Below are 13,346 nucleotides of genomic sequence, written 5' to 3' on the forward strand. Positions count from 1 at the left end.
CCTTACTCTGTTTCAGGCAGGTCTTCATTAATACAAGAAAATTAAAAGCTACATGCAACACAGTTTATTTTCTGACATGATAAAATACATGCGTAGATTGGCATTTCCTCATGCATACACTGCAAACACTGGTTTTAAGAGCACTAGTATATCTCAGATGTTACTTTGCCACATTTTGCTTTAGTAAGCACCACTGAAATTCTGTCACCTCCCTATTAGAAGCTCTTAAAAAAACCCCACAACTCAAAAACTTGCAGTTACATTCCGTCAGTCTTTTCTTTGTGAACAGAGTCTCTCAGGAGATCGTGCTGACCTTTTGAAAACCCCCAGAAGCACCACCTACATAAATAACCTCTGCTACATCGGGAAAAAGGACCTCCAGACAACATTAACATGAAGAGAGAGGTTATAGAGGGCTAATGTCAAAAAGCACTGTTAGCAATAAGTAATGCACACAAACCATGATTGATAACAACTAGCACAGAGCCTTAATTCATCTTTTCTCCATCATTTTACTGAGAGAGACCATATCAAATTAAAGAGTGACCCAGCAAGGGTTTATTCAACCATACAAAGCAGGGGCACGAAGGAAAGACATATTAAAGTGGCAATGACTGTGGTGTAATCGCAGCTTCTTAAAGGGACATCGTAGTTCACAGATAAGATGGGAAATCTTGTATCTGACGTGGCCAAATACCAAACAGCAAGCACACCCAACATACCAAGCAATGTCCTGCATTAAGGAATTGTTGGATGAAATTCCCTGGGAAACTCTCCTTCGGGACAAGGAGCAGAACAGAGTTGGCAGCACTTTAAGGATGCCTTTCTGAGAGCACAAGAGCTCTCCATCTCTCAGTATAAGAAATCAGGCAGATGAGGCAGGAAACCAGCAAGGCCGAGCAAGGACCTGTTGGCCAGGTTAAGGAAAAGAAAAGGAAAAGTATAAACAGTGAAAGCAGGGATGAGCTGCCTGGAAAGAACATAGGGATGCTGCCTGGATGGGCAGAGATGGCAGGAAAGCCAAGGAATGGAACTGATCTTGGCAAGGATGTGAAAAACAAGAAGGGTTTCTTCAGATACACTGAGCAGACAACACAGGAGGAGAGTGTACCTCCTCAGAAAAATGAAAAAGGAGAGCTGGCTTCCTGAGACATGGAGAAGGCTGAGGTATGTAATGAGTTCTCTGCCTCAGCCTTCACAGTCAGTCAGGCTTCTCACATTTCTTCCATCCCTGAACTTCCAAATAGGGGTCAGGAGAGCAAAATCCCTCCCAGTGTAAGAGTGGAGCAAGTTTAAGACCACCTCATGAGGATGAACATGTACAAGTCTATGGGGCCAGATGACGTGCATCCCACAGTTTTGAAGGCACTACTGTGCCCTTGCAGCCCTAAAGCCAATTGTATTGTGGGCTGCATCCAAAGCAGTGCAGCCAGCAGGGCGAGGGAGGGGATCTGCACCTCTGCTCGGTGCAGGTGAGGCCTCGCCTGGAGTACTGTGTGCAGATGCAGAGTCCTCAGTACAGGAGAGGTACGAACCTGCTGGAATGCCACAGAAATGATCCAAGGGATGGAACACCTCTCCTGCGAGGACAGGCTGAGAGCTGGGGCTGTGCAACTGGAGAACAGAACGCTGCAAGGTGACCTGAGAGTGGCCTGTCAGTGTCTAAAGGGGAGTGACAGTAAAGGAGGGGACAGACTCTTCAGCAGGGTTCATGGTGACAGAACAAGGGGAAATGGCTTCCAGCTCAAAGAGGGGAGATTTAGGTTAGATATAAGATGGATTGTTTTACAGCAGTAAGGGTGATGAGGCACTGGATCAGGCTGCCCGGAGATGTGGTTGATGCCTCATCCCTGGAGACTTTCAAGGGCAGGCTGGGTCAGGCCCTGGGCAGGCTGCTAGAGCTGTGGTGTCCCTGTGCACTGCAGGGGAGTTGGGCTAGGTGGCCTTCAGAGCTTCCTTCCAACTCTAAGGATTTTGTGATTCTAAAATATCTTTCTGATTTTCCTGTATTTCAGAACACCTCACAGTATATTGAAAATTCAAACCTAGTTCAGCCTTTAACTGTACCAAGCATCTTAACAGCACTATTCCGTCATGTCTGTAAGAGACATTACATAAATTTAGAAGTCACTTATCAAAAACTGAGTAAGGAAAGCTCAAGAATATGAAGGCAAACTATCTAGTGACAAAGTCTACTGCACAACAGAATATCAATAATTTCATTCATAATTTTTGACATACTGCTTTCATTACCCTTTCTTTACTAGAATACTGCATAAAGAATTTAGTAATAACGTATCTTTTATATCTATTTTACCAGAAGACCACCATTAATTATCTGTGCATGATGTACAGAAATATCATACATGATAAAATACACACACACTCCACTTATTTTCATGTACAAAGCCATGTAACATTCAAATCACTATTGATGTAAGCTTCTTATACACACTAACAGTGAAGTAACCAACCACTAGCAATATATAATTCCTACATTAAAAGTGATTTTAGAAAACAGAAATGTAGCAATACACAGCTTTTGAAAGAAAGACAGTTATGTACTGTAAGAAAGTCTGGGGTTGGATTATATGATCTCTAGAGGTCCCTTCCAACCCCTACACCTCTGTGATCCTGTTACGATGTCAGATTGGCAGAAGGCTGTGGGAAGCAGTATGAGTATGCACACTGTAGTATGACAGGAACAACAGCGGTCCATTTTTCATCTGCTCAATCACATCGAAGGAAAGCATGGATAAAGGGAAATGCAGAAGCAGGGGTGCAGAATTTGGGGTGTCTCACCCTGCTGGCAGCTGAAGTACAGAGCTCTACTTTAGATCGCAGCCAAAAAGAGCTGGAGATCTGAAGGCACAACACAATCTACTCGCCTGTACTCACACTGCATGTCTAGAGACAACGTCTACTATTTTACAAGGCATCTTCTTTTTTTCTCCTGTATTTCACTAAACTCTTCAAGACATGTTTAAATGTACGAGTTCTTTTCTGTGAAACAGAGAACGTGGGGTCAAGAGAAGTATATACAATGGAATCAAATTTTAAGACTCCCAAACCAAAGTACAGTAGCAGTTTTGTAGCTCATTTTAACTAAAGCTTTCTGAAAGTGCCATGGTAATAAGGGCTAGCAATAGTAAACAACATATTGTTATGGTAAGAGCAGCAAGATGATAACATGACAGCCACGTATGGGGCTGCCAGGCACAGCAGCGCTACGTGACTTGTACCAAACACAAGATCAGAGCTCCAATTCAGTGTATTTGCTGCTACTGTCATGATAAGGCTAGCTCAGCATTTGATCCCATTTCCTTTCAATTAAGACCTTCTCTGGCAGGGGGGTTGGACTCGATGACCTCTAGAGTTCCCTTCCAACCCCTACAATTCTGTGATTCTTTAGGACATATCTATCAGCAAAGTTACATTATTATTGGAGCATGTGATCTGAAATAATTACAAAAGCAACAGTGGTGGATGGAAACATGATGTGTTGGGCCTAATGCAAAGGCAGCAGCACAAGAGAAAGGCAGCATAGGAAGCCAGGGAGGTGTTGTTGCTCGTGCTGGATATCTGAGGAATGTACTACCCAGCCCAGGCTGGATAAAACCAGGACACCTAGGCCTCTGTATCCACAATGGCCCTTGTTCTAATGTGTAATTCATATATACCTCACTCTAATCTACAAATTACCCTTAGATGTTAATAGCTTGAAAACAATTAATTCATTTAGCTTTAATGAATTATTCACTTGCAAAATGTTAATATTTATATAACATTAAGAAAGGAAAAGTTATTAAGCCCTGAACCTAATGCAACCCAGAAGTTGAAACAGTTGAGCTTCTTCAATATAAAAACGTGGTTCTTCACCTTATACATATACTGCAGCTGAGCAACAGCCTCAGATATTTGGGGTCATTGATGATGTGCTTTAATATTCTCAAGTATAGTTTGGAAAAAAAGGGAAATCTTGGAAATAGAATTTAAAGAACTACATCCCAGGAAGGTGGAAAGAGAAAACTGGTTCATACCACAGGCTTTAAAGAAAGGCTCTTTACGTTGACTGTCCAAATCCTCACTAGCCAACCCACATCTGTGAACGCATATAAAAACAGGTAGAGATGACATGGATCATCTGTGCTCTCTCAGAGACGTATCAACATTTTAAAGTAGAAAAAAACCCTCCAACTTTATGTCCCAGACAAGGGATACCACATCTTTCACCTCACAATATTAAGTCTCTTCCCAGATTCTCTGTTAATAGGATTCCTTTAGGCAGCAGATGGATTGTGAATACAGGCAGTTTCATCTACTAAAAGACAACATAAATCATCACTGAGAAAGGAGAGACTGCAGTAAGGTTATCACCATACAGCCTTCCCCATGAAAGGTTTGCATTAAAGCATTAGTGAAATTAATTCATCTTTCATAAGAGCTTTGAGCAGTATCTGTGATCTATGATAACAACCAATTTCTCACTATGGGAAAAAAAAATTACTCAGGCCTGATAGACTACACAAATCTGCTTTTTTTTAAATGGCCTAACATTATCTGGAGTGTTGCTCCCAAAGGCATCATTTGAGGCTCATGCCTAGCCAAGAGGACCCATAAATCAGGACAGAAAGTTTTGTTAGTTTTATAGGCAGTGGGCTGTAATTATTTTGAATTGCATTATGCCTCAATCATTGTAATTACTTTTAGATCATCCTTAAGCGGCAGTAATAAAGAGAAAAGAAATCAGTCTTAAACCATTTCTCACACAAAAATCTTGTAAATGCAATATGAGAAGTCTGGCTAAAACATACAAGTGCATGCAGATGTGACACTTGTGCATGCATTCTGCTGCATGTTTTCTGGTCTTTTAATTAGTATCATTACTAGCAGCACTTGGCTGCTAGTAATAGGTAATATCAGGATTTAATTTTACTTTTAAAAATAACACACAATGTGTATAAGATAAGCAAAACCATGTCAGCTGTTTGTTCATTGTTGCTGCGGTACGTCTGCTCGAGACATTCCCTGCTCTTCCACCCAAAAAGAAAAACAGCCTAACGTGAAAACCATCACAATTGTTTTCTAATCTTTCAAGTCCAACAGAAGCTATGCTGCCTTGAATGAGCACAGAAAGCCACAAAACTGCAAATATCAGAGCTGTGCTTGTCCACATTACCACAGTCCTAGGGAGCCCTTGGCACTTTCCTCTCCTGTTGTGTGAAGCTCTGAAATAAAGTAGATGAAGGCCCTGGGCTGCTCCACAAGCCCTGAAACGCTGCAGGAGGCACTGTGAAGGAGCAGAGCTCTCAAGGTGTGGGGATATGCTGATGTGTCAGTGAGGAGTGATGGCAGCCAGGCACCATGCAGCTGCTCCCCCACTGCTCAGCAGGATGGGGAAGAAAATGAGGTGGAGGAAGAAGGGTTTGAGGTTCAGCCAGTGCAATGAAAGGAAGCTGAAAGCAAAGGCTGCATGGAAGCAAAAGGTGAAGACAGTGACTGTCCTTCCCACCAGCAGTGATGTTTAACCACGCTGTGGAAAGCAGCACCTTGGCACACAGAGCACTGCTGGGGCAGGCAGCAGCTGCCACAAACAGCCCCTCCCTTTCCCTACAGCTTTTGCTGCTGAGCATGGTACAGGATGGGATGGTAACGCAGCAATTAGGAACATTATAGTAGGAAGGCAACAGATCTCCAAAAGGTATTTAGTTGCTATTCATGCTGCCACTCTTGTACCTAAGGCTGCGCTGCATCATACACAAACACAGAAGCTACCGGTCCAACACCAAACGCGGGAACAACTCCTCCGTGCAGCCACAAGAAACAGATCCAGGCCCTGCTCCACTGTGTGGTTGGAAAAACCACCATTTCCCCACGGGACTGCTAAGATCAGTTCATATCAAAGGCAGCAATAAAAAATGCTGAGCCAGTTACATACACGTCAGTCTTACAGTAGAAGAGCTGTGAAGTAACGGTGGGAATAACCCTTCACAGGTATCAAACAGCAATCCATAACTCAGCCTGTGCTGCTAAGGGCGGGAGCAGCGCTTGTGCCGCTGTTTGGTGCTCTCTGCACTACACGGAAATCACTCTGCAGCACTGCCTGTGTCTGCTTATGCTCTCCATCACCTGGTCTGCTGCAGCTCACCGCTGATGGAGTGGATACGTACAAATTCAAAATTAATTTATCAGTTATTTAGTTCTAATACCACAGTGTCGGCGTACCTGCTAGATCCACAACTGTTAAAGCAATGCAACAAATGTATTCACCCAGTCTGCAGTAAACAAGAACCACTAAACACTCAGCCACCTCTTAGGTGTTCTTACAAATCTAAGAACAAACTGAAGTCAACTTCGAAGAAAAGAACTGCGGGCAATGACAACAGCTGCACGCGCACCTGCTAATGCCATGGAAGAAAGGCAGCAGCTAATCTCGTGTTCCTGGGCTTGAAAGGACCTCCACCTGAGACACACAGCACTCCCCAGATCTTAGGAAAACAGCAAGAGAAGGGAGTACCAGGGCAGCGTGAGAGAAAAACACAAATACACTTGAAAGTTTTGCATGTTTTTGTGCTGGTAAGAAACAATCCCCACATACTTGCAGTGATGCAGAGCATCTAACAGGGCTGAAGAGAAACAAGCAGCACTGCAGCCACAATTACAGAGCTGAACACAAATGGGATCCATTCAGAGCCATGTCTCACCCCGTCAGGGAGTAAGTCTCCCTGAAATAGACTTCTAATTGGCACCCTGTGCTATTTCTTTGTTTTTAAATGTACAAGCAAGACTTTTAATCACTGCCTCCATTCTTCACAAGCATTTCCTACTACGCGAAGAACTCCATTTGAACTCTAAATTCATACAATGACTATAAATAAGTTATAGGTTACTGACAACAAAACAGAAAAGAAAGATCAAGACTTGATTTAATTCTGACTTTAATATTTACATTCCTGAGAACAGCTACTCAAGTAATCAGAGCAAATCAGAATGGAAACCCAATACCCAGGAAAGTTGAATGTGATTGTACATACCTCAGGGAAATAATCCTGTGGAAACTTCTCCTTTTCCAGCATGGGAGTGCTTTCTAAAGTGTCTGAGTAGATTTCTTTCCCAGTAACCTTCTTATACTTCTTAGCTAGGAAGAGATATAAAGCAAACAATATATGTATCTTACAGTACCCACTGGAAGAGCAGTGCCAGCTATGTAACAGGTAGGGTCTTAGCAAACATACACAAACATTGAGTTTTTCATAGGAAAAAACAGATCACCAAAGCACATAAACCTTGTTTCTGTCTGGCATTCTCAAGCCAGTTAGCAGTGCTGTTATTTTTACTATTCAGTCCATTCTGCACTGCTGGAGCTCTAAGGATGAATCAGGTCTCCATGTACTCCAGCACTCTAACACCCTGACATGGCTCTTCCTAGAGATGTATGGTTACATCCTCAGCTAGTTTCCAACCATTTACACTGAGTAATTAACAGGAAAACAACACAATACACATTAAGGTGGAAAACAAAGTCACTGTTCCTAACAGAATATCTGCTTAGTTTATCTGGCAACTCTGCTCTTCAGGTTTCACGCCTACCTAGCTAAACATCACCTGATGATTCTAAGACATTAGCAATCACAATTTTTACACAGCAAATTACTATGCAGTCATTAAGAATAACCTTGCTTTAAATCAACAACATTGATGGCCTTCTTCCATGTATCGTGTGGCCATGCCTAAACCTTCTGCTGGGCTGGCTGTGGCAGTGGGAGCGGACCCAGCAATGCCTGCGGGCTCCATGCTGCCCATGGGCTGACCAGCCCATTCCTCCTGAAGAACTGAACTCAGATGGACTTGTTACAGAAGTAAAATAAAAGATACTGCTGCTACTGGCCATCTGGTGAGAATACCTACCAATACAAAACCATGTCGCTTTAAGTTGTCAAAGTAGCTGATATCATCAGAGGAAACATTAATTATAATGTACGAATTTATCACTGGGGGAAGGAAAATTAAGCACTGTTCCTTATGTGACAATTGATTTGAGATCTGGCTCCACTAGAAAGACTAAACAAATATGCTGAAAAATGTGCCTTCATTCTCAGTAGGTCGTGGATAGATGAACCTCTTTAAGTAAGTTTAACATCACCAGCAAAAAGCTCCTGCTGTCATTCAGGGTATGAAATACATTTGGCAACTGATTCCTTCTACAGCAGGAGACCAGCAGGTGACTTCCATCCTTTCAGTGCAGCACAGCCTTCCTTGTTTTTTTCTTAGGAGTTTTTCTTGCCAAGTTATAATTGGGCCCAAACACACCTTTTTGTGCATGGTTCACATCTCACCTGGCTTTGCTGAAGAGTAATTATTGATTTTGATGACCAAAATGAAACACCTAACATTAAAAATGTTTACTTTCTAAAACAAGTACTTGTTTATTTCTCATATACTGATTACTTTTCCCCAGAGTTTTGCCTTCACTTTTCTAATTTTTTAATTCTTATTCTTTCTTTTAAAAACTCTACAGTAGCAAATAAGCTGTTGAACAATGGTGAATAGAGCCAGAAAGCCTTTCTTCTTCTTACACTTCTTCTTTCACTCTGTCAAATGTCACTAGAGTGACACAGCCATCTATGACCTGGGCGAAGGACCTACGACACAGCTGTCTACAGCCACAAGGATGGAGTTTTAGCTGGAATTCAGAGAGGGACTGCTAGTTCTCCAGCACTGACATGATGAAACTGTAGTGGTACCTATGAGGAACTACATGTGCAGATGCAGTTCACATATTATGATACACAAAGCCGTTCACGGGGCAAAAGGAATGGTTATGAGCGTTGTCACCATACATAAAAATGCATGCTTCTTTGCCTCGTCCACTGATTCCTTTTCACAAGCACCATGGACCCACAGACTGTTCAGTTCTAGGATGGAAGCAACAACTCAAGACACACAGCTTCACAAGCAATGCCAATTTCATCCAGAATTTCAACTCTGCACGCAGTTCACCCACTAAGGAGCATCTCCATCATTACTTCGTGTCTGCTAAACTGCTCCAGCTTGGGTGAAGACTGCTGAGGCTGATCTCTCATGAGAAGTCCCTACATCGCTACTGAGTTTTCCAATATGCTCTCTCAGAAATAAAAGATGCTCTAAATGCCTATAACAGCAGATCCAAAATTTTCCTTAGGCACTGATATCAGCAATGACAGATGGGCTTGTGCTGGCTAAACCTGTAATTGTTATGTATGTAGAACTACCATTCAAATATTTTAAGAAAGAAAGATTCTGCGCCCTCAGTTACATGAACAGAGACAATATGTTTCTGCTGAGAAGAAAAATAATGTACCTATATATTTAAGAAAATTAGTTCCCTCCATAGTTACCAAGATTTTAGCAGTGAATCAAATTAATGGGATGCTAGATCTAGTATTAATGTGATTCAGCTCAGGAAGCTAAATGAAGCTCACAACATTTCTGTTCTGAACTGAAATAACAAATTTTACATAATCTTTGCTACATACACCTTTGGGAAGCATTCAATAATTGTCTGTGATATTTCCAATACATAATGTAACTTGCCCAACATTACTTTTAAACTTCTGAGATTTAGCAAGACTTCTAACCTGATGGATCAATGTGGGTTAGAAACAATGACACTTTCCTACCGACCTGCACTGCTCTGAAGTAATTTGAGCCATAAATCTGCCTCAGCTGCATTGCAAAATGGCCATCACTATCGGACATTTAAGGTCTTGGTCCTACAGCTGGTTTTTCTACACGGAAGAACTCTGTGGTCATTCAGAATTCTTTTGAAATCATCAGGGATCTCTATGGATCCAAAGGTCCCTCTTGCATGGGAATGATTAATGCACCGGTTTTCAACCTGCAGTCAGTCCACTGACTTCTTCTAAGAGATCTATAAAAGGTAAGAAAAGGATCACCTATCATCAATGGACGTGTATGAATTATACAGGAATTTGCATAGTGTAGAAAAACTGCTAGACTCAGCTTTCAGGAAAACATGACAGCACCACCTTCATGTATAAAGCCAGTGGACAATTAATGGCATTTAATTCATTTGCTTACCTTTAAAATCAAACTGGTAGATGTTTTTCAAAGATTCGTGAAGAAAGTAAAAACTTCCTAGAGCCTGTAAAACACAACAACATAGGAAAATGTAAAACACCGACTTTGGCTTACTGAAACCAAAGCAACATGCTCTCCAACAACAAAAATAACCAAAAATAAAATATTTTTTACATTTGGTAGTATCTATAAAAATATTAACTCCCTTAGCTATTTCTCTGATACCCAGTTTCAAAGATCATTAACAGCTGACGGAGCATGGTAAAGACAATAATCAGGCATGCTTTAAGAAATGCCAGATAGATGGATGCAGTTGGTAATACAGATGAGCACCTTTCTAAACACAGAACACATCCCCACAGTTTGTTCTCAACAGTCTGATAATGTCTGTTACATACTGGGTGCAAAAGAAATGTTTTTGGAGACTGCATACTGCAGAAACGAGAGAAGAGTTGAAAGATGCAATAGCCTTGGAGAGTCAGCCACAGGATCTCCATCTTCAGACTGAGGTGTGCATAGTAAGTGACTTCACCAACTGCAGGGCAGCATAAAACTAAACACCTGACAAGAGCACTGGGAATATTTGTTCATGCTTATACAGCTTTCCCTGTTAATAAGTGATGTGACCATAATTACAATGACTGTACAGTACAATATGTTCCCCTCTGCGAGTCACACCTGGAGAGCAAGTGCTACTACCAGTACTGGTGCAAAGCCCACAGAAACAAGTATTCTCACACAAAGTACAGACCCTAAGAGAAAAGAAATAGAAGAATATTCAGCAGAAGCTTAAGTATGCTCGAATACATGTGAAGTCTCTTGACACTGCCATGACTGCTGTGTTGTTAAGTATAAGCAGAGTTTGGTGCCCACAAAAAATAGCCAAACATGAAAAATTAGTTACCATAGAAAATAAAATATTACGCATTCACAATTTTGATTTAGATAGGATGTATAATCATAACTCCTTCTGATGATTGAGTCTTGAGAACCTGTATTTCCAACACTGACTTAATTCAACTAAGGAATTCTGTAACAGCTTTAAGGATTCATCAATGATCAATTAAAGCATGCATACAAAGAAATAATCTCTACCATGTTCAGAAAAGCATATAAACTCCCATTTCAGCAAATTTATTTTAAAAGCATAATAAGCCTATCCATATTTAGCAAAAGCAATTGGCATCCCACTCATACAAACACTCAAGTATTTTGCATGGTTCTGCAGATTTCCGAAGCCTTTATTCAAGGATTAATATTATCATTAAAGAAAGCAACTTAGTTCAGGACACCACTTCAGCATGTCCCTTACTTCACAGGCACAAGCACTTGGGGCCCAAAACAGTCAAGAGCTGAATGATGGCAATACAGAGCGTGCTGTTCAGCATGAGAAAAAGGCAGAGAGCTTCCTATGGATTCCCAGAATCCTGGAATGGCTGAGGTTGGCAGGGCCCTCTGGGTCCCCCTGGTCCCTTACACCTCAGCAGTGCCACCCAGAGCTGTGCTCCACCCCACATCAGGTGGGGTTGGAGATCCCCAAGAATGATACCCCACAGCCCCTGGGTCTCCGTGCCAGGACTCAGCTACACGCTCCATCTTCATGGCATTCACTCTCCAGGTGTTTACACACCGATTCCAGGACACTCCTCTCTGCCGCAGAGCTCCCAGGAGATACCCCACGCCTCCCATGCCACGTTCCTCAGGCAGCTGCAGTCAGATTTACACAACAGCTTATGAACTCTGCTGCAATTGGCACCAATGGCACTGTGCTCCAAACTGACAGTGAGTGCAAACAGTGGTGCCTCCAAACACAGGCCTGAAGTGCAGGAGAGCAGAGGTGGCTCCCAGATGGGTCATGATGGCCCAAGGCCACCTAGCAGCAGCTGCCCATGACTACAAACAGTCTTCTCAAGAAGTGAGAAAGGATAATGCCATTTCCTTTTGCCTTTTTTACTCCTGTAACAGCAGAGACCCTCCTGGCAGAGTTCTATTTTGGCTCCGTGACTGCTGCATTATTTCTGAGATGCTGCACCATTCAGAGATTAAACATTTGCTGATTTGTCAAAAACACAAACATGAGGTCCTGCCCACCTCCCTGATGCATCAGGCCATCCAACAGAAAACACTGCCACACATTTAATTGATTGGTACACGTCCCTGTGCCTGTCAGCTTGCTTTGGGTTCTCGGTTTGCTTTCTTTTAATATAGCAGAGGACAGGAAGAAAATGCAGCAGACGCTCTTGCCAAGGACTTAAGGTTAACTGTCCTGCAACAAGGACACACTACCAGAAAAAAAAACTATCCTGATGCTAGATGGAAACATTACAACCTGCTAATTAATTCCTGACTGAACACAGTATTGTTAGCGATTAATAAAATGCTGCTGACTCAAACTAAACTTCGATTATACTCTGCCCTTTGGCTATTAAAAGACTTAAGAGATTATTTTAAAATATTTACTTACATGTCATAAAGTGAGCACTCCAAGAGAAAAAAAAACATGTAATTTATTTCTTAGATATAATTAGGTGGAAGTTGCTAAATCACACACGAGTTGCAGTTAAAATTCTATTATTAAAATCATGAAGGCCCCAGTTCAAGAATAAAAATAAAACTCTACGTTGCCACAACTTCTGTCTTTGAGGAAAAGCAGGCATCAAGCATCCTCATTCAGGAAAAACAAGGATGGGGGAAAGCTGTTCTTATTTTTCACATACAACTCACTTGCTGCGTGTTTGATAAAAAAGAATGGCTGCAATGGGGTTTCTGCACACACACACGGTATTCCTAGCACTGGGGCATTTTGTATCCGAGCAGATTTTACTGAAATCAGTGGGAACAGCTACTGAGTACTTGTGGGTAGAAGGGTGCTGCAGCTGAGCTGCCGCCTGCATAGAGAGCTAGCCTTTAACAGAAGTGTACAGCAAAGGTATTTTATCAAATTTAAATTATTCAAATCTGATATATACTCGTGCACTACTAAAAAAGGAAAATATGAACAGCTACATGAGCTGTCAGTAACAAATCTGGCAAAATTTCAATATCTAAAAGGGGGTTCTAAGAAAGAAGGGGGAAGACTGTTGAGCAGGATTTGTTGTGATAAGACAAGGAGAAATGGTTTTGAACTGAATGAGGGGGACACGTGTTACATTGGGGCAGTGAGGCACGGCTCTGGCTGCACACAGAGGTGGGGGTGGTCCCTGCAGACAGCCCAGGGCAGGGATGGGCTCTGAGCACTGGAGCTGTGGGTGTCCACATGCATTGCA

At 42.0% G+C, this 13,346-nt stretch overlaps 1 protein-coding gene across 2 annotated transcripts in view; it reads right to left on the minus strand.

The window, feature by feature from the left end:
• INPP5A (inositol polyphosphate-5-phosphatase A) overlaps positions 1-13,346 on the minus strand; it is a 193,833-nt gene that overhangs the window by 82,100 nt on the left and 98,387 nt on the right. For both annotated transcript variants that reach the window (XM_065746757.1, XM_065746758.1), the window contains exons 5-6: positions 10,081-10,144; positions 7,035-7,138 (exon numbers count right to left, since the gene is read on the minus strand). In XM_065746757.1, the coding sequence (XP_065602829.1) occupies positions 7,035-7,138; positions 10,081-10,144 (168 nt within the window). The remainder of the gene's footprint in view (positions 1-7,034; positions 7,139-10,080; positions 10,145-13,346) is intronic.

Source organism: Cyrtonyx montezumae, unplaced genomic scaffold (genome assembly GCF_038088225.1).
Source record: "Cyrtonyx montezumae isolate F1298 unplaced genomic scaffold, pur_monq_1.0 scaffold_4, whole genome shotgun sequence".
Classification (NCBI taxonomy): domain Eukaryota; kingdom Metazoa; phylum Chordata; class Aves; order Galliformes; family Odontophoridae; genus Cyrtonyx; species Cyrtonyx montezumae.